Here is a 17346-nt window from a genome sequence, read left to right on the forward strand (position 1 = left end):
CCCTTTATGGCCACCATGTACCCATCCTCTGATGGCTACTTCCAGCAGGATAACGCACCATGTCACAAAGCTCGAATCATTTCAAATTGGTTTCTTGAACATGACAATGAGTTCACTGGACTAAAATGGCCCCCACAGTCACCAGATCTCAACCCAATAGAGCATCTTTGGGATGTGGTGGAACGGGAGCTTCGTGCCCTGGATGTGCATCCCACAAATCTCCATCAACTGCAAGATGCTATCCTATCAATATGGGCCAACATTTATAAAGAATGCTTTCAGCACCTTGTTGAATCAATGCCACGTAGAATTAAGGCAGTTCTGAAGGCGAAAGGGGGTCAGACGCAGTATTAGTATGGTGTTCCTAATAATCCTATAGGTGAGTGTATGTTGGGCTCAAAGCAAGAACAGTTAAACACTGGTTGAATGTTATAACATTTTATTATCTAATGTATTATTATTATTATTATCATCATCAATAAATATGACCAGTATAGGTTAGGACAATTATTATGCTCATTCCTTGCCTTGCAGAGCCTCAATTTGTCAGTTAACATGTGGATCCTCTCAGTTCTAGAATTTAATGCTGTAGTCTAGGGCTGCACGATTAATCACATTTTAATCACGATCACAATTTTGGCTTCCCACGATCAAATTTGTGTGATCGAGTGATATTTTAAATGCTCATTCCGTTCATAGAATGCTCGGGGTTTTCTTGTTTTAGTTAGGCGCACCCGTGCAACCAAGGCAAAAAGTCAGTGTGAAGCCCTGGCTCGTAGCTTTAGAGGCAGACTGTTGTACGTCCCACTGTTGGAATCCTCTACAGTGAAATACAGTCACACTGCAACAATCACGTTATTTTTTTTTGCATTTAGCTTTGTTAATACAGTTACTACTGTGGCAAACTTAACCTGCTGTGTAAGGTGTTATTAGTGTTTAGTAGTGTGACATGCAGCGATGTTTCTGTTTTCTCTGACGTCTGTTTTGGAGCATCAGAGAGCAACGTAGACATTTAAAAGGCACCGTAATGAGGTACCCAAATCACAGGTAATATTTTGTCTGGTAGATAACGGGCATCCAACATACAACTTCAACATAAGAAGAATGTAGCACAATATGGATGTGAAAGCAGGTATAAAAAGCCTATGTGACAATAAAATTTGTTTTGGTTAAAGTCAACAAATAATTGTTATAATTAACCGTGATCTCAATATTGATCAAAATAATCGTGATTATCATTTTGGCCATAATCGTGCAGCCCTACTGCAGTCTTTGCACTTGTGTGACGGATCAGAGAGCTCAGTGGGTCCAGAGGGCCACAAGCCTGTCCCACATCTTCTCAGCCGGGACCAGGAGCTTGTTGATATCTGGGGGATTTTTAATGAGCAGGTAGGAGCCTCCCAAAACCGCTCCTGTAGCACTGAACAGCAGGCCACGGTTTACCATCTGTGAAAAAAATCATTTACAAAAAGTCACTTTCAATTCAATCTTTTGAACTGAAAGAATTACATATTTGGATTTTTCAATTCAACTTTTTAATTCCTCACACTAGGGCTGGGCAATATATTGATATTGTCTCGATATCGATATACAGTATGAGGCTAGATATCGGGATATTTCTACCTAATGTCTAGCTAAAAAACAATAGGAAGATTACAGTGAACAATAGAAATATAGAAGGCAGTAAAACAGATAAACTCTTCAAATCCCGTTGATAAATACAGTGTACAAGTTTGCCATGATACAGACATTAGGGTAAAATTTAAAAAATAAAATTATACCACACATTGACACAGCAGAGACACAAGTGGCAGCACGGTTGGGTTGAGGGAAGATACATATTCTTATTAATGCTGACATGTCTGATGTGATATGAGCCAGTTTTTTATATGAGTGTGGTGAGTTCTTCACTTATGACACAAGTGTTTGTCTTTTCCTGGTTTGAAAGGCTGCATTACAGTATTCATTTTTATGAACTTACCAGACTGTTCTAGCTGTTCTATTATTTGCCTTTACCGACTTAGTCTATACTATTATTAAGTTGGAATTTCCACACTGGGGATTAATAAAAAGTACAAATTATTAGTTGTATTATCATAAATGATATCCACATTAATGATTAGTTATCAATAATCTCATTGTGTAAAGAATTTGTGAAAGTAGTCAACCTTACAATATTGCCGCAATATCAACATTGTATATATTTGGTCCAAAAATCGTGACATTTGTTGTTTTTTTTCTACCTCACACCTTAACATTAGCCTTTTGTACACCAATTCCATTTTGATGAACATCACTCCATCTCCACGCTCCAAAAGCATTAAGCACACAAACTGCAAAGAAAACGCCCGGTCATGCTTTCCTTTAGGTCTTGGGTTTATTATATGGGTCCTAAAGTCTAATATAGAAATGAACTGACATGTTAGTGTAGATTCGGGGGAAGGTTCCCGAAATGGTGGTTGTCATCACTCATGGTGGATTATCTGCCCTGGATGATTATCGGGCCGTTTGCTGATTATCTGTAACCTCACTTTATTTGCCTGAGAACCGATAAAGTTAATGAATTAAAACGTGCGCTACTTCTGGCTACTACACTACAGCTCTTCCTGTCCCTCTGCTTCGGTTTCACTCACCACTGACTCTGACTTAATGTCCCACCCACATTATCTGACTATCTTTTACTGTGTATTATGTTTAAAGTTTATAATTCTTTAAATCAGGGGTCTTCAACAGGGGGTCCGCGACCCCTAGGGGGTCCGTGGAGGTACTGCATGGGGGTCGCGAAAGTTTTGGTTGATTAGACTTTTTTTTATATTCTCCCCCCCCCCCCCCTGCAATTTTTTCCACTAAATGAAATGTCTTTAAATACACATTAACATGAATTCAACACACTGTAGTAAACAGATAAATGGAGGCAGAAGATGTCTTTCAGTCATCAATGCACACATGGCACTATAGGACCAGTTTGATATAACACAATTTTATACGATGTATATAATTAGGGGGTCCCCGCTCCATCTCGCCATCAGTTTGGGGGTCCTTGGCCTGGAAAACGTTGAAGACCCCTGCTTTAAATAATTGCTCAAAGCATTTCAACAAAGTTTTGTGTTGGAGTTTGCAACATTCCAATATCCTTGTATTGCCTTTTAATTCAATTCAATTCAATTTTATTTACAGTATCAAATCATAACAAGAGTTATCTCGAGACACTATACAGATAGAGTAGGTCTAGACCACACTCCAGAATTTTCAAGGACCCAACAATTCTAGTAGTTCCCTCCCAAGCAAGCAACAGTGCGACAGTGGCGGGGAAAAACTTCCTTTTAGGCAGAAACCTGGGACAGACCCAGACCCAGACCCAGACCCAGGCTCTTGGTAGGCAGTGTCTGACGACCGGTTGGGGTTAGAATGAAGAGTGGCAATAACAGTCACAAAAAATAGTAGTTTGTAGCAGTTGTTTTTACATTTTCACTGTCAATGAATCTCAGTTCCAAAAAACTACTAATAATGGGTCTTGAAAAAACAGTATCGGTCGATCCCTAGTCACATCACACAGTTCAACACAGTGTCAAGGACTAAGTGACTCATTACAGCCAAAGGAGAGACATCAGAAACACCTCTCTGTTAGCTCTGTAAGCTATGTGGTAGAAAGTAGAACTAAAAAAGAAAGTATTCTACCACATCCGCCTTTCATGCACTGTGCTGATAAAACTGCAACCAATACAACTGCTGCAATACTCAAATACTCAAACAAAATGAATATCTTCCCCTAAAAAGTCAATTGTATGCAGGAAAGAAGAAATAAAAAAAAGAGAATACAAATTGTTAAAAAGTGTCTTACTTTGTTCTGCCATTGCCAGTTTTCCACGGCTTCGTGGTACCTCGTCCTAGTGAAAGTGACCTGGAGACGGTGAATAGCAGCAAAGATATATAGATATATATAGATATAGATGTTGTTGCAGACCCAGTAATGTGACAGTGATCCTGTTGTCGTATTAGGACACTCACCATTGTGTAAAGTGGAGTTATTGTCTTTGGCATGAGGAAGTGGAGGATGTTATCAAGGTGTTTTCGAAAAAGGAACCATTTGGAGTTGACATGGGCTCGCATCTACAAAACAAAAGAAAAAGTATACAGTGTGTGTTAGTGAAGTGTCCTTCATACTGTAATATCCTGAAACAAATCTTACAGCCGCATGAGAAACTCTTGGTCTCCTCTGCTCTGCAGTAATTGGGGATTATGGTTATAGGTTCTCTAATTTGAATATTTTCTAGTTTCTTGACTCCCCTGTGACAGTGAATTAAATATCTTTGAGTTGTGGACAAAACAAGACATTTAAAGAAGACATTTTGGGCTTTGGGAAACACTGGTTGACATTCTTCACCATTTTTTAAAACATTTTATAAAACAAACAACTAATGGATTAATCGAGGAAAATAATCAACAGATCGATCAACAATGAAATTAGCCATGAGTTTTAGCTCTACTACCAATTTTCAAGCGAAGTGGAGATCCCTCTAATAACTAGTGTTGCATCAGTTGACTGGCACTGGCAGACACTGTTAAAGACAACGGGAACTAATGAACAATTAAGCAGAAGTTTGTGAATAAACTGCGATGTTAAAGAGGGAGAGTCAATACTAGAGACATCCACGACGGTAGAATGTAACTAAGTACATTTACTCTCACATGTTGAGATCAGGACTTTGTGGGGGCCATGCCATCACTTCCAGGACTTCTTGTTCTTCTTTACCCTGAAGATAGTTCTTAATAACCTTGGCTGTATGTTTGGGGTCTTTGTCTGGCTGCAGAATATGTTTGGGGCCAATCATACGCCTCCCTGATGGTAATGCATGATGGATAAGTATCTGTCTGTATTTCTCAGCATTGAGGACACCATTACTCCTGACCAAATCTCCAACTCCATTTTCAGAAATGCCCCAAACTTACAAGGAAGCTCCCCCACCATTATTATTATCAGCCCTTTGGCAAATAAACTGCCTTCTGCTGCAGCCGAATATTTCAAATTTTGACTCATTAGTCCAGAGCACCTGCTGCCATTTTTCTGCAGCCCAGTTCCTGTGTTATCGTGAATAGTTGAGTGGCTTGACCTTGTTTCCATGTCGGAGGTCTGGCTTTTTGGCTGCAACACTTCTGGCCAGACTTCTCTAGACAGTAGATGGGTGTACCTGGGGTCCCACTGGTTTCTGCCAGGTCTGAGCTATTGTTACTGCTGGACATCTTCCCATTTCAAAGAGAAATAAGCTTGATGTGTTTTTCATCTGCTGCACCAAGTTTCCTTGGCCAAACACAGCGTCTAAGATCCTCAGCATTGCCTGACTTTTTTCAAGTGTACCGATGAGAATTGATGCTGGTTTGAAGGAAAAGGGTAGTAACACCAAATATTGATGGGAATTAGATTTTTTTTGCGCACTACGCATTTTGTAAATTGATAAAAATAAACAATCGTTATTTATATACAGCATTTTTTCACACTTGCTTAAGATATACAGTATATATATATATATATATATATATATAGAGAGAGAGAGAGAGATAGATATATATATGTATGTATTTATAGAGTATAATATACACTACCGGTCAAAGGTTTGGGGTCACTTACAAATTTCCATTGCACTCCATTATAGACAGAACACCAGCTGATCTGAGTGGGGGGGCTGATCTTTAATGCAATATCTACAATGCCCATTCTTAGCAACCATTCATACAATGTCCCAAAGGCTCATTGTGTTCACTAATCTGATATCATTTTAAAAAACTAATGAGAAAACATTGGAGACCCCTTTTGCAATGATGTAAGCACATAATGTAATCTGAAATCTGCTGCCCTGGGTTAAAAAAACAATGCAACTGATCTCAGCTGGTATTCTGTCTATAATGGAGTGCAATGGAAATTTCCAAGTGACCCCAAACTTTTGACCGGTAGTGTATATATATAGTATACTGTGAAAAAGTCTTAAAATAGTGGGCTGGTAAGCCAAAACGAGCTGAAAGAAGCAATGCAGCTCTGCAGTACTGACTTGGTGATCATTCTCTGTGGGTTCATCAACACGAGCATCAACTTTCACGTAGTCTATATATATATACCTTCACCCACACTAATAGTTACAATGTTATATGATGATATTTTAAAGACATTTTAAAGTACAAGGTTAAAGTAGACGTATTAAAAGAATATGCATTACTTCAATGTAGTTGTACATGGCCAGGTCTGCAATCGCGTGGTCGTCTGGTACTCGCACTCTGGTATACTCAGGCAGTACAGCACCTGGGCAGAAAAATAACAACTTTCTCATTAATGGTCACTTCATTCCCTGTCTCTGTCTCCTTTAATCTGTGTTCATTTAAAAAGTACTTACTGAAATCCTCATTGAGCTGATCCATTATTTCGTCAAAGACTATGCAGTCTTCAAATCCCTATAAAGCATACGTGGACGAATGAGTCTCCATTTAATTCTTTTCTGCCTTTTCTTCTCTTCTGATTAGTGTTACTTACAGCGTTCATCCCCTGCCCATAGAAAGGCACCACTGCATGGGCTGCGTCTCCCATAAGGACACATTTGTCTCCAGTGTGATATGGGGAGCACTTGATAGACACCATGGCCTGCGCAGGCAATCGGAAATAATCCGTTTTCAGAGCGTCGCTGCGAGGCACAAACAGAAATACAGCAATTCATAAAAACCCTCATTTTGAGTTTTTTTTTTAATTGACAGTCTCATTTTTCTACAAATGCATATGTCAAATCTGAATAGGCTAATGCTCCATGCTCCATCTGCCCCGGTGAAGATAAACAGCCAATCAGAGGAAAAGAAGCATGCATTCATTTGTTTAGCTTGAGCACTCCAACTTAAGTCAACGGTAAGTGAATGAAAGCTGTATATGTTTCTACGGCCCATGCCTCCGCTATCTCTCCGTCACCCACAACACACGGTTCCCCACAAAATCAAATTAGTCCATGTAGGTGTACGGCTGCGATTTCACACTTCACAGATCATGGCTGTGGATGTTTGTGGAGTCGACAGGGATGATGAGAAATTAAATTGTTTTTGGGGATGGCTTGTCAGGTTGGATGACAAGATAAAAGCAGAGGGGGAGAAAGAGGGGGGAGAGAGAGAGAGACAGAGAGAGGGGTGGATGGGAGAAAATCACTTACACTCCTATAAGTGCTATGGTGTCGGGGAAGTATTCCTGAAAAAACTCAAGGACTTCATCTCCTGTGGTGATCTTCTCAAACTCCTCGAAGGGCATGAAGAGGGTACAGGTAAACGTCTTGTCCTGAATTGGAAAACAAACACAGTGATGTTAGCTCTCAAATCCACTGTGACCCACTTCTTGTCAAGTGAAATTGATTTTATTTACATAGAGATAGAGAAGTCCCAACAAACTGCAAGCTGACTGCTTGTTAAACCATGATATCTCGTTTTCTGTTTCTGGATGCAAATGATTTGGAGTTTAAAGGCCCCTTTAACACGTGTGCTGAGTAGGAAAAGTAAATCACTGAGTTTTGCAATAATAAGTAATTAGTGACTTCATTAAATTACTTTTTCAATGAGTAATGAATAACTGATTGTAGTTTTAAAGTAACTTGTCCAACACCGTTTTTACATCAGCATGCTGACTATCACAAAGTTTGACATGTAATACGTAATAGTTAAAGCTGGGGTAAGCAGTTTTCTGGAAAAGGCAATCTAAGCTCTGTCTTAAGCCAACGAGAGCTGGCACATACAGTAACCTGTACAAGCACCACTAATTGCAATCATCTCCATTGTGATTTTGATCCTCGTCTGGATTGACGACAGTTCATTTACTGGATAATCGCTGGATCATCTAACGCCGCCGGGTGTCCCTCTTCTAACAAAACTCTCTTCGTTTTTGGGAAACACCGAACTTAGAGCTAGCAAGCTACACGTTGGAAAAGGCCAGTTTTGTAGGAAACTTTGATCGTGCGGCAAGGCAGCGGTTCTTTCAGTGAATGATTGTAAAGATTTACAAACGGGGGCGTTTTGGGACCAACTGGGAGGGATTTGCTGTGGACGAAATACACACTGAAGAGCTAATTAAGTTTAACCATGTATCCAGCTAATTAACCCTGTGAGTCCAACTCATTGTCCGTCTGGTTTTAAAAAAGCTTGTAAAACATCAACCCTGTCTACAGTCAATCTTTAAACATATTTTTTTTCAGGGCAAACTGGGTTTGTGCTGCAGTGAGGTCCCTCGAATGCAAACTAAGGTTGTGGGACCATAAAGATGAATAAATAACTAAATAAAACGGAACATGAATCTCACCGATATGTATTAGCAGTAAAAGCTAAGCCAATCTCCTCTCTAAAACCCTTTTCATATGTCTTAGGAGTCATACTGTGAAGAAATAAACAATATAACTTATACAGTTGACAAAATATCTACATTTTTTCAAAAAGCTTTTTCCCTCATGACATTCCCTCATGCAAATTCTAATGTCATATTTATTGATATCACACCCACAGCAATGCAACACAAGCATTAGTGTTGTCTAAAACAGTTCACCTATATATTTGGAGTCGTCCAGTGCAAAAAAAATGACATAATGAACATTATAACTCATATAAAGGAATAACTATTTTACATTTCTTCAAAAAAGGCCCAAATGTGCAGTTCCAAGGAAAAGTATGTCCTTGGGATTACGTGGAATTTTGCATGAATTGGTCATAAAATGTGCTCTTCTAAGTCATAACAATAGAAAACCACAGTCTTCTGAAAATAATACAACACAAACATTAGATGTTGCCATGGTTTAATTGAACATAACATGTAAACATTTACAGTGCAGGGAGGAAAAAGTATGTGAACCTTTGGACTTAATAACCGGTTGACCCTCCTTTGGCAGCAATAACCTCAACCAAATGTTTCCTGTATTTTCAGATCAGACCTGCATAACGCTCTGGAGTAATTTTGGACCACTCCTCTTCACAAAACTGTTTCTGTGTCGCAATATTCTTGGGATGTCTGGTGTGAATCGCTCTCTTAAGGTCATGCCCCAGCATTTCAATTGGGGTTGAGGTCCGAACTCTGACTGGGCCACTCCAGAAGGCGTATTCTGTGCTCTTGAAGCCATTTTTTCCCGCAAAATGTTTTAATAAACTTTGGAATTCATTTTCCCATCAATGACAACAATCCATCCAGCCCCTGAGGCAGCAAAGCAGCCCCAAACCATGATGCAGCTTGTTTGTGTTCTTCACCTGTTACCTAGGTTACACCTGGCTGTTGATTCGATATAATGACGATTGTTGAACGTCCTTGCTCATTAAGATAATGTAATTAATGGTAACACACACACACACACACACACACACACAACATGCTCACGATGTTTGTCTGTTCCACGCTCGTAGTTGTAGCGCTCTGCCATTAGCCTCCACCGGGAAGCTAACGTCAGTTTAGCTAACAGCTAGTATGCTTGATTCAGTCTAAAATAACGTTAACTCAGACTACAGCTACATTAAGACTTTAAGCGTAATAATGATAAAAACAAGTATGGACTGATTGTAGTTTAAATAACCACAAGTACAGTAGAACTGACTCTTATTTTAACAGTTATTTTCAGGTTTTATTTCGAGGGTCTTTTAAAGTTATTACATGCCGTCTCAGCTAGCAGTTAGCCAAGGCCCAATTTGTTAGGATTGACATTGATGAAAATATAATGACTTATACGCTGACTGACCACAATATTAGGAATACCAGTTGTACCATAAAACACAAGAGGTAGTGCATGTCTCTAGTTATTATTTGATTTATTCATTTCAGTTTCATGTGAGGATATTCCTTGCAAAATGCAGCCAAATGCAGCAAACACGCCCCGTGTAGAAGAACCAGATAAGACGGAGTGGACTATACTCAACAACTTTTATGACATGTCATAAAAGTTGTTGAGTATAGTCCACTGTTTGATAAACTGCTCATCATCAGGAAAACTGATACATCAGTTTTCCTGATGATGAGCAGTTTATCAAACAGATTATCTGCTCAACACCAGCACGCCTGACTCCACTCTTGTTCCAGCCCCTGAGGAGCCCAACCTTCCACTGACTGCACCTGGTCCCGCCGTTGCACCACTGAAAGTGCCAGAACCCACCCTTCCTACAGTTCACCCTTGCTTCAGCCCCAGGAGACAACAGCACCACCCACCCCACCATTGCTGAAGCCACACCACAGCCCACTCATGCTCCTCCCCCGAAGACAATTCAAAAATGCACTATGAAATTTTCAGAGGACAGACGGAGAGAAATCAGGGGCAAGTACTGGGACATGCTATACACAGGGAAATGTTGCATTCATTCATTCATTCATTCCTTCAATCATTCATTCATTCACTGTGTGAAACAGGCCCCAATTGCAAAAGTTTAGTGAATAAGTAAGTTGGTGCGGCAGGTCTTTGACAGACAGGCTAAATGATAAATGCCAGGTCCCACAGCAGATGTGCAAAAGTTTCTATCACCTTTAGGGTACCACCAGTCTTAACTGGACATGAAACCATTGCTGGACCACATTGAGTCCTCCCACCCAACCATCAGCCACTACCGGAGGGAGCATGCCCCATGCCGCCGCTACCTCCCTAGTGACATTAATGTATGCTGACTATGTAGAAAAAGGCAACAACTGCTCTTATGAGTTTTATCATAAGGCTGTGAAGTTAAGCAACATAAGCTTTACTAAGCTTGGACAGGAGAAGTGTGAGAGCTGTCTTCTGCAGCAACAGCACGTGAAGGCTGACCACCAGGGGGAGCCTGCATCAAATTGCCCACAGAGTGAGAGGTTGCAAAATTATAAAGATGCTGCTGCAGAGAGCAGGTTACACTACAGGTCGGATGCAGAAAGGGACTAAGTGTAGACCTGCAGAAGGTTATAATACTCCCAAGAATGGCTGGGGTCAAGTTAGCCGTATTCACAAGACGGATTGTGGCATATCATGAAACCTTTGCGTCACATCAGCTTATGCAGCGGCATTGGAGAAGGAGCAGGACATCAAGCATGTGGTCTTCTGGGTAGACAATTGTAGCACTCAAAATAAAAACTGCTGCATTTTCTCTTCACTTGTGCCCTTAAATAATTCGGGCAACATCATGTTGATTCTATCATGGTGTGGAGCGGGAAATGAAGAGCAGACCAGGAGGGGTGGTCTTTGTTTCTGAAGACTTCAGAAACCAAAGCATCAGGGACTGGACAGATGGCCATTCTGCAGCCAAGGGGAAGAAGATACCCAAACTGGCAGCACTTACAGTTGTCTAGGTGGCTCAAGGAGCATGTTTTCAAAGATGTCCCATGAGGAGGACTATCAAGAGCTGGATTTCTTGCAAAATAAATATCAGCTAAAAATACCCAACGTTTTAAGGCCACTGAACAAGGGCATAGAAGATGTCAGAAAGACAGATCTCTTCAAATAAGCTGGTTCCTTTCATGCCACCCACCAGGAACTCTGCCTGTTAGCAACACTGAGGAATAGAAATGGGGGAGAAAGCAGGGTAATAGTTATAGGAAAAGAGTTATGTTTCTTTTGAGACATTGTTTCTTTGAAGAACACATGTCTAATGTTCTACATTCATCTTAGTATTTTCAGATTGTTTTCTAGATGCCCAACAAGTTGAAAATGTTTTCTTTTTCTTTCTAATTCATGTTTAGTGAGGGTTTTCAAACAATGGAATGGTGCATCAGCACCAACATTTGGAAAGTAATGGGGTTGAATGTACTGTGTGGGCTTTGGTGTCAACTGAATATATTTGGGTTATTGGTGGTTGGTCAGACAAAGGAAGCAGATTTGAAATAGTACCAATGGGCTTTGGGAAGTTATAATGGGAATTTTTCAAATATTTTTGATTGTTTTATTGACGAAATGATTACTCCCGACTCCCTCCCAAACTGCAAAGTTTGTGTCCAAACACTGAACGCAGGTGTGACCATTGACATGTTTTTTCTGTTCTGTTTAATATAGTACATAAATGCAAAAGTGCAGTATAAAAAGTTCATTTGTAATCAAGGCTAACTGTAATAGTCATTTTAGTAATAGCATTTTGTTTAGTATCTGTGATGTGATTTTTGTACTTAACGTGTCAGTGATGTCACCTGTAGTAATTCCACTAATCTATTACTCAGACTTAGGAGATGAAAAATGGATTTATTGTTTGTTGTTTGGTCTGCATTTTTGTGTACCATCTGCATTTGGCATTAAATGATATTAATTTTACTTTCTATGTGAATTTGTTGTGTGATTTCTATTCACTATTAGAAAAGATTCTTGTACAACTTTTATCTGAAAACATGTATTGATATTTACCTTTGGGGATTGTTACATTTTCTTGCGTTGCAAACAACTTGAAATCAAAGTAATAGGATGAGAAATAGTATTGTTTTATTACAATTCTATGCAACAATATTGAATAGGGTAATAAAATACAGTAGGCGCTACTGATATTGTATGCGAGTTGAAAAGCCATTTTTTGTCCTTGAAATTCAAATTAATTACTTCTCATTTACATTATTTTATATATATTATATTATTATTGATGACTACATTTTATGGAGATGTCATCATTAACATCATGATTTGATTCAGTGATCAGCAACCGAGTGATAAAATGGAAGTTAATGCCTTTTGTCTTTGCATGACCACTTATAATCTTATAAATGTAAAGACAGAGCACAACTTCCGAATAAGGGTCAAAGGTTAAGTTTGAGTTTAAGATTTTTATGTAGATAAATAACTTAATAAAAAAGTATTGCCTAATTTCCAATATCCTGGCTACAACTCATTTGGCTGGACAACTAAATAAGTTCAAAGTCATTTTTCTAAGTTTTACACTCAGGCGAGTTAAGGTCTTTTGGCTTTGTACGGCAGAATTACTCTACTTGTTTTCTTTGCAAACTTGTTGGTCTGTAAAGCCGTTGGAGATGACATATTTTGATTCGAGTTCATGAATAAAACGGGTCAATTTTGGCAAAGCCTTTAGAGATGATAGAAAAACATTGTGAGCTAGCTAGCCTCAGCAGTAAGCCTTTGGCTGCAGAATACTTTGCCATTGAATCAGGCTTTAACTATCTGAAGGCACGTGCACATGCATCTACAATAGGAACACTCTCTTTCTGAAATTACCTGTGATTGGCCAAAATCTCCTGTCATGGGCTAGATTATCTAAAGCCTGAAAAGGGTTTTATGGTTTTATGGAATTTTGTTCCACAAATGATGCCAAAAAAACAGCCTACCCCAGCTTTAAGTAAGTGAGCATTGCATTTAAAATGATGAATCACCGATGCCTTCCCAAGGTCAAGAATGAACCATTGCACTCACAAATGCAGTAGCATTGTTTCATAAATGCTGACTTCTGTGGTATACTTTCAAATGTTCTCACAGGACATTTCACATGTACTTTATTACGTGTTATTTTGCAAAAAGATTCACATTACTTTCATTAGTCTGAGAAATCCTCCATGCTGAACACATGAAAGAATCTTCCACCATCAATGAACATATAAGAGCCAAAGCGATGGACGGACATGCACTGAGGTTGTGGGCATGCCATTATCTGCCCATCTGAGCAGGTGATTTCTACCAACATCACAAAGTGCTCCCCGAGGACCTGTCAGCACTGCCTCGGTTACCATGGTATCCACAGCAGCAAGGCTGCGTTGGTTTGTGTTGGGGTTTTTCTCAGCCCTAATGTGTTGCTGGGAACTACGACAGTTAGCGACAGTATGAATGCACTCCGAGGGCAGCTGCTTTAACCTCTCACTAAAGATAGCAAAACTGGTGTGCTGAGTCAGCAATGCAGAAAAAATCTTTGTGGGATTAAGAAAGACAGGAACAATTGAGAGAAGTCAAAGCCGGAGAAAAAAACAGAGACAGATAGGAAGACCGATGAGGAGGAGGACACAACTGCTCCGATGAGCAAGCCTCTGCTACAGAGCTCTGTTGATTAGGTTAACTCATTCTAATTAAATGAGGACATCCCAAAGGTCAATCACACCCTAAAATGTTCTAAAGGGATTTTGCTTCTGTCTTTCTGGAACAGCTATAGGTTGCCCAAAACAATTGAGGTACAAATACGCACATGACATTGCTCAATTTCCAAGTGGAGTGTCAGAGATGTAGCTTGGACCCAAGTGCAGAAATGAGAGGAAGAAGCAGCAGTTAGAAATAATAATAATTTAATGAGAACACAAAGACACTTGCAAACATGTAAACTGAGCAGGTGAGTAATCCAGAAAAACAGGAACACGGAAGGAACGGGGAACAAATCCAGGGACATAAAATATAAGACAGGTCAGAGCACTACAAAAAAGACTGACAAATGATATTTAAACCAACAACAGATGCAGAAAGCACAGAGACATACGCAAGTAAATGAGGGTAAACAAGGGACAGGTGACGCAAGGGCTGGGGAACAGGTGCAGAACATCAGGGTAGGAAATACAATTTCAAAGGGGGGAAATCAAAAGAGAACAAAGAGACTACAAAATAAAACAGGAAATGGAAAACCAACAGAAAACATCGGAGCAGCTATTACACATGGGAGAAAATCAAATGAAATCTTACCAAGTTGGGCAGGGCGATCATCATGAAAGTGTTTCGTGGCCAGATGTGCAGATAATCAGGCTTCATGGCGAACTGAGGAGGATTGATGATGAAGATAAAGATGACGGACAAAATGAAATAAACGAGAAGACATATACAATGGTGCTCAACAATTGTGAGTCTAACGCAAAGCAGCATCTCACTCCCGTCGATAAAAGAATGGGACTGTAGAGAGGACTGACCTCTCCGTTGATGGGCGGCATGCTGAGCTCCATGTAACCGTGGGGGATGTAGGTCTGGCTGTAGTTGAAGCGGCTTTGCCGAAGGAATTGCTTCCGGATGGCGGAGAAAGCTCCATCACAGCCTACAATCAGGTCCGCCTTGATGTGCTCATTGGACCCATCCGACCTGAGAAATATGCCAGTAACATACAGTATGTCACAAACTAGGGGTGTAATGAAACATTGGTTTGGATCGATATATCGTGATCCAATATTATCGATGCAAAGTGAAAATATCGGTCAATGTCGTCTGTAGGATGCCCCTTTCTTTTAGATTCCCACTTCTTAAGTCTGGAAGAGGTCAACACTAAAATTGTAAAATTATTTTTGTTTTTTGGACATGGGGTATCATCTCATATCATTTGCAGGCCCCTGAATTGAATCGGAATTGTATTGTGTAATTATCAGACTTCAGATATAAGATATCAGATATCAGCAAAATATCGTATCGTTGTCCGAAAATATTAATATAATATTGTGTCATGATAAAACTTGTGATTTACATTTACAGCCCTATCACAAACCGGCTCATAACAAAGGTACGGGTACATGTACAGCATACAAACATATATATATATACGGCTTAATAACTTTCCTAGATTCTAACTTGATTCAACAGGCTGAGCCTAAGGTGCTTAGCCTAAAGGTCCTTAACATTACGAAATAATACCAGTAAGCAGTCTACATGTAAAATAAGAGACTTCTTTGGGCTTACTAGAAGCAATGTCCAAATGCCTATGCAACTGTCACCCAGGCTGACACTCAGAGGAACCGGATTTTCCATTATAGTGTAGGGTACTGCCCATGTATTTCATGCTGATGGCTATCTCGGAACATTTCCTGGCTAGTATGGGAGGAAAATTATCGTGGCATCAGGCTCTCCGTGTCGATTTAATTATACAATATGGGGAAAGCAAATATGAGTCACAGTTGAACCACAGGGTAGAGGGAAAGATGATGTCCTGCATGTGTCAAGTGCACACCCGGGTGACTTTTGGATTCAAGTCACACTCTCAACCTTTATTCAAAAACACAATTAAATTAAAGTGCATTAAAGTGTTTTTTCACTGTGTCATAACTGCACATTGACTCATTCGAATTAACAAATTCAATTGTTGGACCACCAGCATTAATATACATAAATAGAAACAATATGGACATCATATAGACATCAAAATGACTAACATGTCAATTTGAATGCCTCTGCCAAGCAGTCTAGTCCGTCCAGACTCATATGATTTATGAAGTGACGTCTTTGAGGAAATTTAATGAAAGGTATTAAAGGCAGGGGTTGGTCATGTTGAAAAGCTTTGAAAGTATAATGTCCTTGGGGCTTTGTCTACATGTAAATGGACTGCTCTAATATATAGTGCTTTTCTAGTCTCAACGACTACTCAAAGCACTTTTACATAGTACAGGAACCATTCACCATTCATAAACTGTGCCCGAGGCTGCTGTACAAGGTGCCACCTGCTCATCAGATAAACACTCACACATTTACATTCTGATGGCGCAGTATCGGGGGCAACTCAGGGTTCAGTTTCTTCCCCAAGGACACTTTGACATGGGACTGCAGGGCCAGCAACCGATTGAACCACCAACCTTCCGATTAGCAGGCAACCGCTCTACCACTGAGCCACAGCCGCCCGTCTAACCACTCCTGGCGCTGTAGAGGAAGTGGAAAAAGGACCGCAATTTCACTTTGTGTCTCATTGTTACGACATAACCAACCCTGGAAAAACGGATTACTCTCGTTACGGCTCGGGATTAAAACAGAGCTTGGTTTTTCTTGCACATATAATACTAGGAAAAGCTAAATGCTTAGCCCCCCAACTGAAGGTAAGGGTTTGAAGCCTATCCGGCGTTCCTCGTCTTGTCCTCAGCTCAGGAGCCGTCTACCCCGTTACCGTAAACATCAGATAAATGACAAATGCAATCCTCTGACTCTTTCAGTCGGTATCTCCACAGCAGCCTCCCATTGTCTCTCAACCCTGTGACCTAGGTAGGCCACACCCAACCCAGCCTGGCAGCCAATAGAACCTAACATGCTGGATTATGACGTGACATAATTCACCGGTAAACAAACAGCTAATATTATCATACAGAATGTTCAAAACAAACATAATGACTGTTAGCAATGCGGCAACGACGTGCACTGAGCACTTGCCCGTACAGGGGAGGTTAAGAGTAGGCGCAGCGGGGCATGACATTTCATTGGTTCTTTTCAAGCGGGCCGCAAGATGACAGATTTTCACTACTTTTTTCGAGCCCTTAAGTTATTAATTGCTGTCAAGGTATAAAAACCATTTCAAACAATACACAAAGAAGTGTATATTGGAAAGAATTATCAACCCTGCTTTTAAGTGTATTTTTGGCGACATCTGGATGACATCATAGACATCTTTATCAGAGAAGATCTATACAATCATCACTGTTTTAAGATCAGTGTCGGGCATTTCCCACCAAATATGTTATGGTGTTGAATCATGACCAGAAAA

The 17346-nt window shown here is 40.1% G+C and overlaps 1 protein-coding gene across 1 annotated transcript in view; it reads right to left on the reverse strand.

Annotated features, from left to right (window-relative positions):
- Positions 1–518: 518 nt before the first annotated feature.
- Positions 519–17346, reverse strand: part of kmo (kynurenine 3-monooxygenase) — a 31780-nt gene continuing 14952 nt past the window's right edge. The window contains exons 6-15 of the mRNA XM_032541689.1: positions 14810–14975; positions 14589–14660; positions 7179–7300; positions 6521–6668; positions 6384–6441; positions 6210–6292; positions 4009–4110; positions 3842–3901; positions 1284–1446; positions 519–568 (exon numbers count right to left, since the gene is read on the reverse strand). Coding sequence (XP_032397580.1) covers positions 1300–1446; positions 3842–3901; positions 4009–4110; positions 6210–6292; positions 6384–6441; positions 6521–6668; positions 7179–7300; positions 14589–14660; positions 14810–14975 — 958 coding nt within the window. The 3' untranslated portion in view covers positions 519–568; positions 1284–1299. The remainder of the gene's footprint in view (positions 569–1283; positions 1447–3841; positions 3902–4008; positions 4111–6209; positions 6293–6383; positions 6442–6520; positions 6669–7178; positions 7301–14588; positions 14661–14809; positions 14976–17346) is intronic.

Source organism: Etheostoma spectabile, chromosome 17 (genome assembly GCF_008692095.1).
Source record: "Etheostoma spectabile isolate EspeVRDwgs_2016 chromosome 17, UIUC_Espe_1.0, whole genome shotgun sequence".
Lineage (NCBI taxonomy): Eukaryota > Metazoa > Chordata > Actinopteri > Perciformes > Percidae > Etheostoma > Etheostoma spectabile.